A 19,299-nucleotide genomic window follows, 5' to 3' on the forward strand; every position below is an offset into this window, starting at 1 on the left:
AACAATCCCAAAGTCATATTTCGGTGGAATCTGATTTATTCTGTTATATTTACTTTTTAAAGGAGGTTAAGAGTGGTGTGTTGTGTGTGTGTGTGTGTGTGTGTGTGTGTGTGTGTGTGTGTGTGTGTGTGTGTGTGTGTGTGTGTGTGTGTGTGTATTACTGGTCTTTGTTGGGAGTCTTCCTCAGCTGGTCGGCCATCACTCGGGAGGAGAAGTTGTAGAAGTTGAGCATGTTCATGAAGAAGCTGTCGTATGACACCTCGTACTGAAACACAAGATAACGGGTTTATCACCACGACTTAGGAAGTGTATAAAACAAACAATATGTAAAACATTTCAAATATAAGAAGACGGCGACACACTCACCCCGTCGTACACGTCGTCCAGCTCTTTGGGGTCCAGGATGAATTCTGGGAAACCGATCATATCGTAGATGGCGTCGGCCTATCGAGACAAACAGGAACCAATCAGCAGAGACACCTGGGAACACCTGGACTGATCTACAGGTGGTGCGTGAGTGAGTGAGTGAGTGAGTGAGTGAGTGAGTGAGTGAGTGAGTGAGTGAGTGAGTGTGTGAGAGTGTGTGTGTGAGAGTGTGTGTGTGAGTGTGTGTACCTTGTCTTTGGCAGCCCGTTTGGTGTGTGGGTCCATCCAGCCCAGGCGGTCCAGAGCGCCTTTAAACGCTGAGCGGATCTCATTAATCATCTCCTCGGCCTGAGAGAGAAACACGAGATGAGCCTCACTATCAACGTTCGATCAACGTTCTTCACTCTCAGCGTTCTTCACTCTCAACGTTCTTCACTCTCAACGTTCTATCAACGTTCTTCACTATCAACGTTCTATCAACGTTCTTCACTCTCAACGTACTATCAACGTTCCATCAACGTTCTTCACTCTCAGCGTTCTATCAACGTTCTTCACTATCAGCGTTCTTCACTCTCAACGTTCTATCAACGTTCTTCACTATCAACGTTCTATCAACGTTCTTCACTATCAACGTTCTTCACTATCAACGTTCTTCACTTTCAACGTTCTATCAACGTTCTTCACTCTCAACGTTCTATCAACGTTCTTCACTCTCAACGTTCTATCAACGTTCTTCACCATCAACGTTCTTCACTCTCAGCGTTCTATCAACGTTCTTCACCATCAACGTTCTTCACTCTCAACGTTCTATCAACGTTCTTCACTCTCAACGTTCTTCACTCTCAACGTTCTATCAACGTTCTTGACCCTCAACGTTCTATCAACGTTCTTCACCATCAACGTTCTATCAACGTTCTTCACTCTCAACGTTCTATCAACGTTCTTCACTCTCAACGTTCTATCAACGTTCTTCACTCTCAGCGTTCTTCACCATCAACGTTCTATCAACGTTCTTCACTCTCAACGTTCTATCAACGTTCTTCACTCTCAACGTTCTATCAACGTTCTTCTCTATCAACGTTCTATAAACGTTCTATCAACGTTCTTCACCATCAACGTTCTTCACCATCAACCTTCTATCAACGTTCTTCACTATCAAAATTCTTCACTCTCAACCTTCTTCACCATCAACGTTCTTCACTCTCAACTTTCTATCAACGTTCTATCAACGTTCTTCTCTACCAACGTTCTTCACTCTCAGCGTTCTTCTCTATCAACGTTCTATCAACGTTCTTCACTCTCAGCGTTCTTCTCTATCAACGTTCTATCAACGTTCTTCACTCTCAGCGTTCTTCTCTATCAACGTTCTATCAACGTTCTTCACTCTCAGCGTTCTTCTCTATCAACGTTCTATCAACGTTCTTCACTCTCAGCGTTCTTCTCTATCAACGTTCTTCCTTCAGGGGGAACTCACGATGTCTTTGCTGTGTTTGTCGAAGGTCTCCTTCACGAACAGCGATCCCAGAGCGAAGCCCAGCGTGTCGTCAGTGTTCGCGATGCAGGTCTGCCAGCGGGGCGTGCACGACTGAAACCAAGAGACAGCCAGGAGAACCAGTTACAACGAGAGACAACAACAGTAGAAGTACCTTCTTGGTGCCATACAGGCTCTCCTGCAGTATGCCGTATAGTTGTTGGGGAAATACTGAATGTACTCTTCTAATGTCAGAGCAGCACATGACCAAAGAGGCCCTACGTAGCTGTGCACGTAGCTGTGCACGTAGCCGGACGTCTGACTGCATGGATGACGCTCATGAGACACTGTGTTGAAGTTATGAAAGCTATGTTCCTAAGATTGGCATGATGACACCGCCCCTAGAGAGAGAGGCCTGTGACTGTCATGCTTATTGCTTACGCAGGCCTGAGCTGATCTGAACTAACGTCAGAACACTGCTTTGAACCGGTATTCCTCCATCTTGTGACTGTAACTCCCTCTCTTGTATATCAGCATGTCAAGGACTCTGGGAACTGTTTGTCCCACGCAGCCCTGTGTGTGAGGACGACTTCCATTCTGGAGAGGACAATAAATACATGTATCCTGATATTGAAGGCCAAGCCGGGGACGAGTACAGCAGTATTAACAGTAGTACTACTGTATAAGTACCTTCTTGGTGCAGTATAAGTACCTTCTTGGTGCAGTATTAGTACCTTATTGGTGCAGTATAAGTACCTTCTTGGTGCAGTATAAGTACCTTCTTGGTGCAGTATTAGTACCTTCTTGGTGCAGTATAAGTACCTTTTTGGTGCAGTATAAGTACCTTCTTGGTGCAGTATAAGTACCTTCTTGGTGCAGTATTAGTACCTTCTTGGTGCAGTATTAGTACCTTCTTGGTGCAGTATAAGTACCTTCTTGGTGCAGTATAAGTACCTTCTTGGTGCAGTATAAGTACCTTCTTGGTGCAGTATAAGTACCTTCTTGGTGCAGTATAAGTACCTTCTTGGTGCAGTATAAGTACCTTCTTGGTGCCATACAGGCTCTCCAGCAGCTTGTCCTGAGCGTTCTCGAAGCGCTGATCCAGGCTGGCGACGCTCTTCTGAGTCAGCGTCCACACCATGTAGTTGTTCAGCAGGCTGAGAGGAGCAACACACAGAGGATCAGTATTTTAGCACTTCCTGTTTCCTGTTCTGGGACTCGGAGGGAAGCGTCTGCCATTTTCCATCCCTGTTCATGTTTAACCACGCCCACTTCCTCACGGCGAGAGCGTCACCGCGGCGCCTCATCACTAAATATAAATCTGCAGCTACAGGCTCTGCGTAGCGTCTTTAGAGCAAATGTTAGATCATCTGTAAATATTCAGTCACCATGGATTTAAGAATACTTCAGTGACGTGGCACATCCTCCTTATTCTTTTTATTATTGTTATGTTTAAATTAAAACATTTAAATACAAAAAATATAAAAATGTATATTTTTAATGTTTTTCTTGTTTATTTTTCTTATTATTTTAAACTTATTTATACATATTTAGTGTTATTTTCAATTATTTAAATCGTTACATGTTCTTTTAGGTTGTCTTCATACTTCCATCACGCAGTGGTGCAGAGCTCGGTGATGCATAGGTGGGCGTGGTTAACATGAGTGGGCGTGGTTAACATAAGTGGGCGTGGTTAACATAAGTGGGCGTGGTTAACATAAGTGGGCGTGGTTACATGTGTACAGGTGCGTCTCACTGACCTGCGCTCGGTGCGGTTGATGAGCTCGGACACCTTCTGCAGGTACTCCCGCGCGTACAGAACCACGTGCTCGGTGTCGTTCAGATCCAGAGGAGAGAGCGAGGCCGACAGGAAGTCCAGCCACTCCACAGCCGGGGCCAGCAGCTGCACAACACCAACAAAGAAGAACAAGAAGAAGAGGCATCACATACAGGCGAACCAGAAAACAGTGGTGCAGGAAAGAGGTCAATGGTTTCTGGATGTGGTTTTGGAAAATATATATATGAATGTGAGTGTGGACTGGTACTGGAGAGTTGCCGGCCCCCCCAACTGCTCGCTGGCAGCCTCTCCACTCTGACTTCTCAATGTGCATATACAACTGTGTGTATCTGTATCTCTACAACAAAGAGCAGAGCTGGGAAGTAGTGGAGTATGAATACTTTCTTACTGTACTTAAGTACATGTTTCTGGTATCAGTACTTTACTCCACTACTTATTTTTCTGACGACTTTTTACTTTTACTTCTTAATTGGCCAACTCAAATACCTGTACTTTCTACTTCTTACATGTTGAACACAAATACCTGTACTTTCTACTTCTCACATGTTGAACCCAAATACCTGTACTTTCTACTTCTCACATGTTGAACCCAAATACCTGTACTTTCTACTTCTTACATGTTGAACACAAATACCTGTACTTTCTACTTCTTACATGTTGAACCCAAATACCTGTACTTTCTACTTCTTACATGTTGAACTCAAATACCTGTACTTTCTACTTCTCACATGTTGAACTCAAATACCTGTACTTTCTACTTCTCACATGTTGAACACAAATACCTGTACTTTCTACTTCTCACATGTTGAACTCAAATACCTGTACTTTCTACTTCTTACATGTTGAACCCAAATACCTGTACTTTCTACTTCTCACATGTTGAACACAAATACCTGTACTTTCTACTTCTTACATGTTGAACCCAAATACCTGTACTTTCTACTTCTCACATGTTGAACTCAAATACCTGTACTTTCTACTTCTCACATGTTGAACTCAAATACCTGTACTTTCTACTTCTTACATGTTGAACCCAAATACCTGTACTTTCTACTTCTTACATGTTGAAGCCAAATACCTGTACTTTCTACTTCTCACATGTTGAACTCAAATACCTGTACTTTCTACTTCTTACATGTTGAACACAAATACCTGTACTTTCTACTTCTTACATGTTGAACCCAAATACCTGTACTTCTACTTCTCACATGTTGAACTCAAATACCTGTACTTTCTACTTCTCACATGTTGAACACAAATACCTGTACTTTCTACTTCTCACATGTTGAACTCAAATACCTGTACTTTCTACTTCTCACATGTTGAACTCAAATACCTGTACTTTCTACTTCTTACATGTTGAACTCAAATACCTGTACTTTCTACTTCTTACATGTTGAACCCAAATACCTGTACTTTCTACTTCTTACATGTTGAACTCAAATACCTGTACTTTCTACTTCTTACATGTTGAACTCAAATACCTGTACTTTCTACTTCTTACATGTTGAACTCAAATACCTGTACTTTCTACTTCTCACATGTTGAACTCAAATACCTGTACTTTCTACTTCTCTCATGTTGAACTCAAATACCTGTACTTTCTACTTCTTACATGTTGAACTCAAATACCTGTACTTTCTACTTCTTACATGTTGAACTCAAATACCTGTACTTTCTACTTCTTACATGTTGAACTCAAATACCTGTACTTTCTACTTCTTACATGTTGAACTCAAATACCTGTACTTTCTACTTCTTACATGTTGAACTCAAATACCTGTACTTTCTACTTCTTACATGTTGAACTCAAATACCTGTACTTTCTACTTCTTACATGTTGAACTCAAATACCTGTACTTTCTACTTCTTACATGTTGAACTCAAATACCTGTACTTTCTACTTCTCACATGTTGAACTCAAATACCTGTACTTTCTACTTCTTACATGTTGAACACAAATACCTGTACTTTCTACTTCTTACATGTTGAACACAAATACCTGTACTTTCTACTTCTTACATGTTGAACACAAATACCTGTACTTTCTACTTCTTACATGTTGAACACAAATACCTGTACTTTCTACTTCTTACCCCCTAAACGCACCAGGAGCGTCTGTGCCGCGCTGCGCTGCGGCTGCGCTGCGGCTGCGCCACACTGCGACCTCCTCCTGCGACCTCACACACCAGGCGCGTTTCAAAACGTTGCGGAAGCGGAGCGGCGTGTGTGCAGCCTCGCAGTTGTTGTTGATTTTGGAATATTTCCTGGACATTTGTACTTCTACAAGTAGTAGGCTACGTAGTTAAATGGTTTATGTTTGTGTCTGTTTAAATCGTGTTTATTGTTGTTATTTCCTATGTTGTTGTGTTGTAGACTACAGACACAGTTAGTAATAATTGTAATATTCCAGTTATAAACGACATGAATCAAAGATGTGTTGCTGTATTTTAGTGGTAACAAAATATGCATTCATCATCATAATTATTGTATATATATATAATTTACAGTGCCTGTAAACCGGAGGAGAACGCTGGCATGTATTCTCCTACTTGAAAGACGGTGGAGGGGGGGGGGGAAGGAGCCGGTTTTGGGTGCACCCCCTCAACCAGCAAAGCAGACAACAAGGTGATTTTCATCACTTCCTGCCTGCGCCGCGCTGCGCCGCGTCAAACATGGGATTCATCCTATATTTTAGAAATTCCTTGCGGCGAGGAGCTTCTGGTGGACTTAAAAAAGACCACAAACTAAACAAAAATTACAAAAGAAATGATAAACATTGGATGCAAAATACTCCCATTAAAGACAGATTGTATTTACTATAGAGGCCAGTAGAGGGCGCTCTGCTCCACGTTCATCAACAGATATAAAGGAGCTCAAATACTGCAGGAAGTCTCCCTGCTGCAGACCTCAGGATTCAAAGGCTTCTTTTCAGCTATAATAATCCTACTGACGACTAAAGACTGCAGACATACTGAAGACAGACTGAAGACATACTGAAGACATACTGAAGACAGACTGAAGACAGACTGAAGACAGACTGAAGATATACTGAAGACCTACTGACGACTAAAGACTGCAGACAGACTGAAGACAGACTGAAGACATACTGAAGACAGACTGAAGACATACTGAAGACAGACTGAAGACAGACTGAAGACATACTGAAGACATACTGAAGACAGACTGAAGACATACTGAAGACATACTGAAGACATACTGAAGACATACTGAAGACCTACTGAAGACCTACTGAAGACCTACTGAAGACAGACTGAAGACATACTGAAGACAGACTGAAGACATACTGAAGACCTACTGAAGACATACTGAAGACAGACTGAAGACCTACTGACGACTAAAGACTGCAGACATACTGAAGACCTACTGAAGACCTACTGACGACTAAAGATGGCAGACAGACTGAAGACATACTGAAGACCTACTGAAGACATACTGAAGACCTACTGAAGACATACTGAAGACAGACTGAAGACATACTGAAGACCTACTGAAGACCTACTGACGACATACTGAAGACCTACTGAAGACATACTGAAGACAGACTGAAGACATACTGAAGACCTACTGAAGACAGACTGAAGACAGACTGAAGACCTACTGAAGACATACTGAAGACCTACTGACGACTAAAGATGGCAGACATACTGAAGACAGACTGAAGACTATAGACTGCAGACATACTGAAGACAGACTGAAGACAGACTGAAGACCTACTGAAGACCTACTGAAGACCTACTGACGACTAAAGACATACTGAAGACCTACTGAAGACAGACTGAAGACATTCTGAAGACATACTGAAGACATACTGAAGACAGACTGAAGACATACTGAAGACCTACTGAAGACAGACTGAAGACAGACTGAAGACATACTAAAGACATACTGAAGACAGACTGAAGACATACTGAAGACCTACTGAAGACATACTGAAGACATACTGACGACAGACTGACGACAGACTGAAGACATACTGAAGACCTACTGAAGACATACTGAAGACCTACTGAAGACATACTGATGACAGACTGAAGACCTACTGAAGACAGACTGAAGACATTCTGAAGACCTACTGAAGACATACTGAAGACATACTGAAGACATACTGAAGACATACTGAAGACCTACTGAAGACAGACTGAAGTCATACTGAAGACAGACTGAAGACATACTGAAGATAGACTGAAGACATACTAAAGACATACTGAAGACAGACTGAAGACATACTGAAGACATACCGAAGACCTACTGAAGACATACCGAAGACATACTGAAGACAGACTGAATACCTACTGAAGACATACTGACGACAGACTGAAGACATACTGACGACAGACTGAAGACATACTGAAGACCTACTGAAGACATACTGAAGACCTACTGAAGACATACTGATGACAGACTGAAGACCTACTGACGACTAAAGACTGCAGACATACTGAAGACCTACTGACGACTAAAGATAGCAGACAGACTGAAGACATACTGAAGACCAACTGAAGACATACTGACGACTAAAGATGGCAGACAGACTGAAGACATACTGAAGACATACTGAAGACCTACTGAAGACATACTGAAGACCTACTGAAGTCTCCCTGCTGCAGACCTCAGGATTCAAAGGCTTCTTTTCAGCTTTAATAATCCTACTGACGACTAAAGACATACTGAAGACAGACTGAAGACAGACTGAAGACATACTGAAGACATACTGAAGACAGACTGAAGACATACTGAAGACCTACTGAAGACAGACTGAAGACATACTGAAGACCTACTGAAGACATACTGAAGACCTACTGACAACATACTGAAGACCTACTGACGACTAAATATGGCAGACAGACTGAAGACAGACTGAAGACCTACTGAAGACATACTGAAGACCTACTGACGACTAAAGATGGCAGACATACTGAAGACAGACTGAAGACAGACTGAAGACTATAGACTGCAGACAGACTGAAGACATACTGAAGACAGACTGATGACCTACTGAAGACCTACTGACGACTAAAGACTGAAGACATACTGAAGACCTACTGAAGACAGACTGAATACATCCTGAAGAGCTACTGAAGACAGACTGAAGACATACTGAAGACCTACTGAAGACAGACTGAAGTCATACTGAAGACAGACTGAAGACAGACTGAAGACATACTGAAGACATACTGAAGACCTACCGAAGACATACCGAAGACATACCGAAGACAGACTGAAGACATACTGAAGACATACTGACGACAGACTGAAGACAGACTGACGACAGACTGAAGACATACTGAAGACCTACTGAAGACATACTGAAGACCTACTGAAGACCTACTGAAGACCTACTGACAACTAAAGACTGCAGACATACTGAAGACAGACTGAAGTCATACTGAAGACAGACTGAAGACAGACTGAAGACCTACTGAAGACATACTGAAGACATACCGAAGACATACTGAAGACATACTGAAGACCTACTGAAGACATACTGAAAACATACTGACGACAGACTGAAGACATACTGACGACAGACTGAAGACATACTGAAGACCTACTGAAGACCTACTGACGACTAAAGACTGCAGACCTACTGAAGACAGACTGAAGACAGACTGAAGACATACTGACGACTAAAGACTACAGACATACTGAAGACAGACTGAAGACATACTGAAGACCTACTGACGTATAAAGACTGCAGACATACTGAAGACCTACTGAAGACATACTGAAGACATACTGAAGACCTACTGAAGACATACTGAAGGCAGACTGAAGACCTACTGAAGACATACTGAAGACCTACTGAAGACAGACTGAATACCTACTGAAGACATACTGAAGACCTACTGAAGACAGACTGAATACCTACTGAAGACCTACTGACGTATAAAGACTGCAGACATACTGAAGACCTACTGAAGACATACTGAAGACATACTGAAGACCTACTGAAGACATACTGAAGACCTACTGAAGACATACTGAAGACCTACTGAAGACATACTGAAGACATACTGAAGACCTACTGAAGACATACTGAATACCTACTGAAGACATACTGAAGACATACTGAAGACATACTGAAGGCAGACTGAAGACCTACTGAAGACATACTGAAGACCTACTGAAGACAGACTGAATACCTACTGAAGACATACTGAAGACCTACTGAAGACAGACTGAATACCTACTGAAGACCTACTGAAGACAGACTGAAGACATACTGAAGACAGACTGAAGACATACTGAAGACAGACTGAATACCTACTGAAGACCTACTGAAGACAGACTGAAGACATACTGAAGACAGACTGAATACCTACTGAAGACCTACTGAAGACAGACTGAAGACATACTGAAGACAGACTGAAGACCTACTGAAGAAATTAAGGAAATAAATGACATGTCTGAGGTTTTTAGTTTCCCATGTGTTGTTGGGAATAGGTCTATGCATGTATTTATCACAGGGGGAACTGGATTACGTTTTGTTTTAGAGATAACAAATATATAATGAAAAGAATGTATTGGATGAACACATAAGCCCCTCCTCCCTCACCGACCTGCTGCATCACCAGGCCCCCTCCTCCCTCACCGACCTGCTGCATCACCAGGCCCCCTCCTCCCTCACCGACCTGCTGCATCACCAGGCCCCCTCCTCCCTCACCGACCTGCTGCATCACCAGGCCCCCTCCTCCCTCACCGACCTGCTGCATCACCAGGCCCCCTCACCGACCTGCTGCATCACCAGGCCCCCTCCTCCCTCACCGACCTGCTGCATCACCAGGCCCCCTCCTCCCTCACCGACCTGCTGCATCACCAGGCCCCCTCCTCTATCACTGACCTACTGCATCACCAGGCCCCCTCCTCCCTCACAGACCTGCTGCATTACCAGGCCCCCTGCTGCATCACCAGGCCCCCTCCTCCCTCACCGACCTGCTGCATCACCAGGCCCCCTGCTGCATCACCAGGCCCCCTCCTCCCTCACTGACCTGCTGCATCACCAGGCCCCCTCCTGTCTATCCCCCCACAAACCAAGCACCGGACCTGGGGAGGCTTCTCCATCGCTGCCCCCTCCCTCTGGAACCCCTTTGTATACCAGATGTTAACGTGCAATAAATGTGGTTTTATTTCATCAGGTTCAATCAGGTTTTGTATCTTATTTCTCTCCCTCTGTAAAAGCGTCTTTGAGCACCTGGTAAAGCGCTTGATCAAGAACATGTATTATTATTATTGTTAGTATAGTGGTGTATTAAGATTATTAAAGATATAATAACGGAAAAGCATCTGAGCAGAAATGCGCCTGATTATCTGTTATTATTGCACAGATGAATCACTGCACAGGGTTTACAGACAAATATAGATTTATAGTGTTTTTCACATTATTTATTTACATGTTGTAATCACACATAGTTATATATCTTCTTAATGTTGATAGGTTGCTTTTTATGTATTGAATGTAGTTCTCAGGTGCACTGCCTTGTTCACCTGCCGTAAGGAAGTCATGTTTGAATGTGAGATGAATACATTAGGTCTGTTATCTAACCCCCCCCCCCCCTCCCTCAGGAATGCTGGCACATAGCAACAGCTCTATTGGCAACAGTTGCCACGGGGACCGCAGGAGCATCTGCCTGCCACACACACACACACACACACACACACACACACACACACACACACACACACACACACACACACACACACACACACACACACACACACACACACACACACACACACACACACACACACACACACACACACACACACACACACACACACACACACACACACACACACACACACACACACACACACACACACACACACACACACACACACACACACACACACACACACACACACACACACACACACACTTCTAACCATGACCTCACCTGTAGTTCTAACCCTGACCTCACCTGTAGTTCTAAAGATGACCTCACCTGTAGTTCTAACCATGACCTCACCTGTAGTTCTAAAGATGACCTCATCTGTAGTTCTAAAGATGACCTCACCTGTAGTTCTAAACATGACCTCACCTGTAGTTCTAAAGATGACCTCACCTGTAGTTCTAAACATGACCTCACCTGTAGTTCTAACCCTGACCTCACCTGTAGTTCTAAAGATGACCTCACCTGTAGTTCTAACCACGACGCCACCTGTAGACTAGCGACTCACCTGCAGTTCGGCGATGGTGACCTTGTGGTAGATCTTCTCCTCGTCTCGCCGCTGGTCCTGCGGGACGGTGATGTTGGCGAGCGCCGTCTCAAACTCCAGGATCTGCTGCATCTGGATCAGGGTGGCGTTCTTTTCTCCGCCTAGCAACAGGCCCAACTCCACCATGTAGTCCAGGTACGCCACCAGCACCTGGAGGGGGGCGTGAGGATTCCAGGTTCAAAGGCTTTAACTTCTGTTGGGAAAACACTGAGTGTCCTCCTCCAGCATGAGAGTAGCATGCTAACAAGGGTATCAAGGAAGGTAGCTGTGAACATGACAGGATGTGTGATAGAAGAGCATCAGGGCTGCTTGAGGCAGATGATAGCTCTGTGATGAACATGATGACTCAGCCTCTATGGAGAGAGACATCAAGCATGCTCATTTTGGAGAGAGACATCAAGCATGCTCATTTCTGACGTGGAGCTAATCTGAAGTAAACATTGAATACTGCTTTCTGTTCCTCCATCTTGTGACTGTGTGACTCCCTCTCTTGGATATCAGCATGTGAAGGACACTGCTCAGGAACTAGTCTCTGTATGTGATGACTCCCTCTCTTGATATCAGCATGTGAAGGACACTGCTCAGGAACTAGTCTCTGTATGTGATGACTCCCTCTCTTGGATATCAGCATGTGAAGGACACTGCTCAGGAACTAGTCTCTGTATGTGATGACTCCCTCTCTTGGATATCAGCATGTGAAGGACACTGCTCAGGAACTAGTCTCTGTATGTGATGACTCCCTCTCTTGGATATCAGCATGTGAAGGACACTGCTCAGGAACTAGTCTCTGTATGTGATGACTCCCTCTCTTGGATATCAGCATGTGAAGGACACTGCTCAGGAACTAGTCTCTGTATGTGATGACTCCCTCTCTTGGATATCAGCATGTGAAGGACACTGCTCAGGAACTAGTCTCTGTATGTGATGACTCCCTCTCTGGGATATCAGCATGTGAAGGACACTGCTCAGGAACTAGTCTCTGTATGTGATGACTCCCTCTCTTGGATATCAGCATGTGAAGGACACTGCTCAGGAACTAGTCTCTGTATGTGATGACTCCCTCTCTTGGATATCAGCATGTGAAGGACACTGCTCAGGAACTAGTCACTGTATGTGATGACTCCCTCTCTTAGATATCAGCATGTGAAGGACACTGCTCAGGAACTAGTCTCTGTATGTGATGACTCCCTCTCTGGATATCAGCATGTGAAGGACACTGCTCAGGAACTAGTCTCTGTATGTGATGACTCCCTCTCTTGGATATCAGCAATGTGAAGGACACTGCTCAGGAACTAGTCTCTGTATGTGATGACTCCCTCTCTTGGATATCAGCATGTGAAGGACACTGCTCAGGAACTAGTCTCTGTATGTGATGACTCCCTCTCTTGGATATCAGCAAGTGAAGGACACTGCTCAGGAACTAGTCTCTGTATGTGATGACTCCCTCTCTTGGATATCAGCAAGTGAAGGACACTGCTCAGGAACTAGTCTCTGTATGTGATGACTCCCTCTCTTGGATATCAGCATGTGAAGGACACTGCTCAGGAACTAGTCTCTGTATGTGATGACTCCCTCTCTTGGATATCAGCATGTGAAGGACACTGCTCAGGAACTAGTCTCTGTATGTGATGACTCCCTCTCTTGGATATCAGCATGTGAAGGACACTGCTCAGGAACTAGTCTCTGTATGTGATGACTCCCTCTCTGGATATCAGCATGTGAAGGACACTGCTCAGGAACTAGTGTCTGTATGTGATGACTCCTTCCCTTCTGGAGAGGACCACAGACACGTGGATCCTGAGGCTGAAGCCGGGACATGTTTCTGTCATGGCACAAAGCCACAGTGCAGACATGGCAATGAAATGATTCTGACCGGAGCTCATCCAACCATGCAACATATAAAAACACAAAAATACAAAGTCGTGCAAAAAGAGCTTCTCCATCGCACGATGAACTCCACCTGTGTGAGCATGCTCAGCCGCAGGGGGTCTCACCTTCTCATTGGCAGTCTTGTTGAGGTAATAATCTCTGGACGGCAGGAAGAGCCCTGATTGGTCCACCTGTGTAGAGCGGGGTTAGAGGCAGGGGTTACATTGGGCCGGGCTGTCCGGGGCTCACATAGGACGATGCTCTGACGTCATCGCCCATATGTTAAAACATCTCTCGTTGTTATTATAGACTTTATTTAGGGTCTGCCAAACCGTTGATTTAGATTATGTAATCCTTTGATGTGTGTAATGGAGTAGAACTGATTGGTGTCAGGTGATCGGGATCCGCAGCCACGGCTGGGCGGAGCGGCTGCGATGGCCTCGGCTGGTGGAAGGAGCTGATTATACTCTGGGCTCTCGTTTGGTTGTGAAGCACGCGGTGTTTTGACCGCTGCGAAACGGTTTCAACATCGTCTGGTAAGATACCTTCATTTGCGTGTTTAAAGAAGAGTGAAGAAATGGAAACGATAACCTGGAAATAAATATACCAAAAACAAACATGTCTCTGAAATATATGAAATACAAAAATAAAAAAAGTTTTATTTTTTTATTTATTTTTCGGCGCCCCCTATGGGTTGATGTGCCCTTAGCATTTGCCTATACTGCCTATGCCGAGGGCCGGCCCTGTGCATAAGGGTGCACCCTCATTTGAAAAATTAAAAGTAAAAAAATAAATAAAAATAAAGTGAAAAATCTGGTTCTGGTTCAATCTGGTTCTGGTTCAATCTGGTTCTGGTTCAATCTGGTTCTGGTTCAATCTGGTTCTGGTTCTATCTGGTTCTATAGAGCGGTGCAGTGATGAAGGAAGCTGCCGTTCCCTCGACAAAAAGCAACGGGATTCTCCAGAGGGTTTAGGAATATAAAACAGAAGGTCTGTGGAAAACGAACCTGTTTGATAAATGCACGTTTTGTTCTAATCATCAATCTAACGTCCAGAAGCTACATGCTAACGTGATGCTACAAAGGAGCTCCAGCGAGTCCAGCCGCACGACTTCAACGTCACGCCGACTTCAGATCCAGATTCAAACCCACAGACTCTAGATGGAGCGAGTTGAAGCGTCTGTCTGAACACTTGGCAGGAGGCAGGGACTGGCTTCCAAGCAGGACAGAAACTAACTCAGAGGAGTGTTCACGTGTTCGGCGTAATGACGTACGACGGCCTCCACGACTTCTGTAGTCCTGTTCAGCCGCTTGGTAACAACCATCGTTTCTCAGACACGTCCACTCATGATTTAATGTCGTAGAACAAAACGTGATCTTCAACGCGTCTCAACCTCAGACCTCAGCTATAGCCTAAACCCTACGGAGAGATCCCATTGGCTCGAGACGAGGGACCAGGAAGTGCAGACATGCTGCGTTCCCGCACCGCTCTAAGGTGCTGGTTCTGGTTTACCTGGATGACGTTGCTGTTGGAGTGCTTGGGGTCTGCGCTGACTCCGACGCTGAAGAAAGGCTGTCCTCTGTAGGGGCCGGACACCACCTTCAGGACCTCCATGAAGTTGTCTTTGTCCCAGGGGCCCGTCATGTTCCAGCCCCCGATCTGAAGGAAGCGGTTACATCACATTACAGAACGTGGACTAGATCAAAAGCATACGGCTGTTTGCAGACGCTCTGCTTTTCACTGAGCGACCTGCCTCTACGGTTCATCCGTTCTGATTACGGTCTGATCTTCACAACGTTACAATAATCAAACGTTCAGCGTCCCCAGACTTCAACAGAAGGAACACGAGTTGGGAGAAAGTAAACCTCGACAGTGGAACAAGATGTTTTTTGAGTTACTTTGACTTAATATTCACTCATGTGATTCGTGCGGGATGTTTGTCTCCACTTGTGTCTTAGCTGAAGGTCAGAAAACATTTTATGGCGAATTCAAACCAGGAAACTCCGACTTGGAGCTTAACCCTTGAACGGTCTGCAGCAGGTGGTCCATCCGGTTCAGAGGGAGCCCCTTAGGAAACTCTGCATGCTGGGTATCCCCTGGCTAGCCCTCTGATCTGGCTCCCTCGTGAACCCCTCAGGTGTGTGGTTACCTTGGCGATGAGGTCTACGAGCGGCTGGGCCCCCAGCTCCTCGATCCTCTGCGTGTTGAGGCAGGACAGGTAGTAGGACTGGGTCTTCCTCTCGGCTTCACTGCTGCCGTTAAACGTCCCGTTCTCTGCGGGGACACCACGACTCGCGTTAGCCACGCCGACAGCTCGTTAACTCACGTTACCCATGGTTACGTATTGACAACTCACTTTACCACAGTTACAGCTCGTTCGCAATCTCGTTAACTCACAATACCCAAAGTTTGAGCGCCTGGTTCCCCCTCCTGCCCCCCCCCCCCCTCACCCAGCAGGTGTTTGAGCAGCGCCTGGTTCCCCCCCCCCCTGCCCCCCCCCCCCTCACCCAGCAGGTGTTTGAGCAGCGCCTGGTTCCCCCTCCTGCCCCCCCCCCCCTCACCCAGCAGGTGTTTGAGCAGGGCCTGGTTCTGCTCCCAGATGCTGTTGAAGGTGGACCACCTGGAGCGCCCGTCGGGCAGCGGGTTCTTCTTCACCCAGCCTCCACAGGAGAACTGGTAGAAGTCGGAGCAGGGGTCCACGCTGCGGTCCATCGCCTCGCCCATCTGAGCCGCCACGGAGACGCAGGCCTCCGTCAGGCACAGGCCCCGCCCACCGTCTGAGGGGGGAGGAGTTACATATTTATTAAAAGTAAACGAGAACAATTATAAAGATTGAAGACCAATTTTTTGTGTGATTTATTTCAAACGTGTAAAACAATAACACCAAAAAGAATAATAATGAAATGAAACAAGGGAATTAAGATACTGTACAAACTTAAGCAGTATCCAATTGATAAACACAAATATTATTGACTTACAAGTTTACACATATTTAACCTTTCTCCCGAAAACTAAATTATTAACATTTATTTTTTCTTATTATCTAAATGTCTATCTGCATACAATATACATTTACAATCATAAATAGATTATATCATTATTACTACAATATATATATATAAAATATTCATTTGCGTTGTATGTCATATTTGATAAGACAAATATAAAAGACTATCTAAAGCTGATCTAATGCTGTGTATACAGGTGGGATTCTCTGTCTGTTACCATTACCCATAATCCCCTCTGTTTCAGCCCTGTTTCCAAAGAGCTGATTCTCTGTCTGTGACTTCAGATGAGAACAAGGAGCCCCTCCCCACGCCCCTCTGAGAGACATTTGGTTACAAAGAACTCAATGGAGCTCGAGAGGAGATCCAGGTGATAAGGGGGGGGGGTACCTTGTTGCTGATTGGCTAATAGCTACACAAGACAACACATCGTTAAGACATTATAAAGTGGATCACAAGTGGATCTTGCATAATAGGTGACCCTTAAGGGGGGTGGGGGGTACCTGAGCTGAAGCCCAGCCCCAGCAGCAGCAGGCAGGCGAGCAGAGCCAGCAGGGAAACCAGCAGCAGAACCGACAGCAGAACCTCCAGCTGGGTCCTCCGGCCCAGCAGGTCCACACCGCCCTTCCTGAAGCCCACCTGCCAATCAGAGACGCACTTTAACAACATGCCACGTACTTTAATACCCCATCAATAGTAATCCATCATGCAGTCCCACAGAGAGAGAAGAAGACAGACAGGAAGTCAACACTAAAGGGAACAGCAGAAGAAGACAGATAGGAAGTAACACTAAAGGGAACATCAGAAGAAGACAGAGGGCCTCTTTAAGTCTGTGTGAACGCTAACATGTCTGAGTCCCTGACCCTCCTCTCCCTCCCTGCAGTGTATTAAAGCTAAGCCCTCTCTCGTGGGAGGTGGGCCCCCTGTCCTGAGGCCCTCCTGGGATGTAACGCCCTCTCAGGACTTCACCTGCTAACCGTATCCACGGAGACTGGAGGAGACTTTTGATGTGTGTCCTCTGAGTTTAAACGCTAACAAAACGTTTGTGTTGCTTTCAGATCAATCAGAATAACTCAAAACAGCCGTGAACAAAGAGTCGGAAACATGTTCCCTGAAGGAGGCGGGACATACGGAGAAATCTGATATCTGTGTAGTGGGAACACCTGGATGTTGATATATGAGAACATGGCTTAATTATAATGCAGCCGACATTTAGTCTCATATTTAAAATAAAATGTCAGCAACCAGGGTAACCAGGGTAACCCCCCCCCCGAATCAGCACTTTGGAAACAGGGCTGAAACAGAGGGGATTATGGGTAATGCTGCAATGATCTGTTTGGGGTTTCAGCCAATCAGAGACAGGCTCTGGATATATCTGACACCTGATGTATTGATGAAGAGGAGGATGATGAGGGACCTTTAATTATCGACTTTTTAATTTAAATCCCTATTTCCTCATGTGTTCTTCTTCTGTGTTTTTGCTGCGTTCACTGACCTCCACGGCGTCAGGAGACGACGCTGAATCCCCCGCGGTGTCCGACGCTTCGTCCTCCTCGAACGTGGCTCGCTTGTAGCTGGACATCTGCAGAGAGACGCAGACACATAGCACATTGAACATCTCTGCTAACGGACAGAACAAAGAATGTATTTCTCCGGCGCCTCCGGTCCTTTGGGCGATCAGAGAAAGTCTTCTGTTGTTCTTTACGTCTGTTCGACAGCACTGCCGCACTACCGCGTACAAGCGTCTGGCAACAGCTTTGAATCAGAACTGCTCCACCGGTTAGAAACCCGCTCAGTCCGTCAGAGACTTTCCGACTCTCGTAAAGCTCGAACTGCCGTGTGTTGAAAGGCGCTGTGTAAATAAACTTGCCTTACAAACTAAAACGATATGAAACTGCTGATCGATCGCGGAGTCTTCTTCACTCTGCGGTCGGCCGAACGGGCCTCAGGGACAGACGTGTGATATCTCAGGAAGTACATTTCATGAACACGGCATCAATCCATCGTTTTCCAAACCGTTCAGATTCACCCGCGGTCCCGTTCCACATAGCTCTCGGGGTCGAGGACGACAAAGAGAACGTCTCCCTGCAAGGGCGGACTGGGACTACAAATCAACCGGGCCTCTCGACCGGGACGAATCCCCATGGGCCCACTTCAGTGCCGGCCCATGGGGATTCGTCCCGAGCGTCCCGATGGCCAGTCCGCCCCTCCGGCTGGGAAACATCGCCCGGAGCCAGATGTGATCGATTCCGTGTTTATCAGAACACAGAGATTCCAACCCGCTCCGACTTCAAAACATCTTTAATGCCGTTTCTTTTAGTTTTAAAACCTGGTTTCCTCCTAACCCTACGTCTCAGATCAGGTTTCCCTCCTAACCCTACGTCTCAGATCAGGTTTCCCTCCTAACCCTACGTCTCAGATCAGGTTTCCCTCCTAACCCTACGTCTCAGATCAGGTTTTCTCCTAACCCTACGTCTCAGATCAGGTTTTCTCCTAACCCTACGTCTCAGATCAGGTTTCCTCCTAACCCTACGTCTCAGATCAGATTC

At 45.4% G+C, this 19,299-nt stretch overlaps 1 protein-coding gene across 1 annotated transcript in view; it reads right to left on the minus strand.

Annotated features, from left to right (window-relative positions):
* ece2b (endothelin converting enzyme 2b) overlaps positions 1 to 18,332 on the minus strand; it is a 29,323-nt gene extending 10,991 nt beyond the window's left edge. The window contains 13 exon segments of the mRNA XM_034079941.2: positions 162 to 265; positions 367 to 444; positions 616 to 714; positions 1,841 to 1,951; positions 2,880 to 2,994; positions 3,598 to 3,740; positions 11,838 to 12,026; positions 13,871 to 13,936; positions 15,258 to 15,404; positions 15,895 to 16,019; positions 16,307 to 16,522; positions 17,254 to 17,389; positions 18,246 to 18,332. Coding sequence (XP_033935832.1) covers positions 162 to 265; positions 367 to 444; positions 616 to 714; positions 1,841 to 1,951; positions 2,880 to 2,994; positions 3,598 to 3,740; positions 11,838 to 12,026; positions 13,871 to 13,936; positions 15,258 to 15,404; positions 15,895 to 16,019; positions 16,307 to 16,522; positions 17,254 to 17,389; positions 18,246 to 18,332 — 1,616 coding nt within the window.
* Positions 18,333 to 19,299: the final 967 nt, after the last annotated feature.

The sequence above is a fragment of the Pseudochaenichthys georgianus genome, unplaced genomic scaffold (genome assembly GCF_902827115.2).
Source record: "Pseudochaenichthys georgianus unplaced genomic scaffold, fPseGeo1.2 scaffold_776_arrow_ctg1, whole genome shotgun sequence".
Lineage (NCBI taxonomy): Eukaryota > Metazoa > Chordata > Actinopteri > Perciformes > Channichthyidae > Pseudochaenichthys > Pseudochaenichthys georgianus.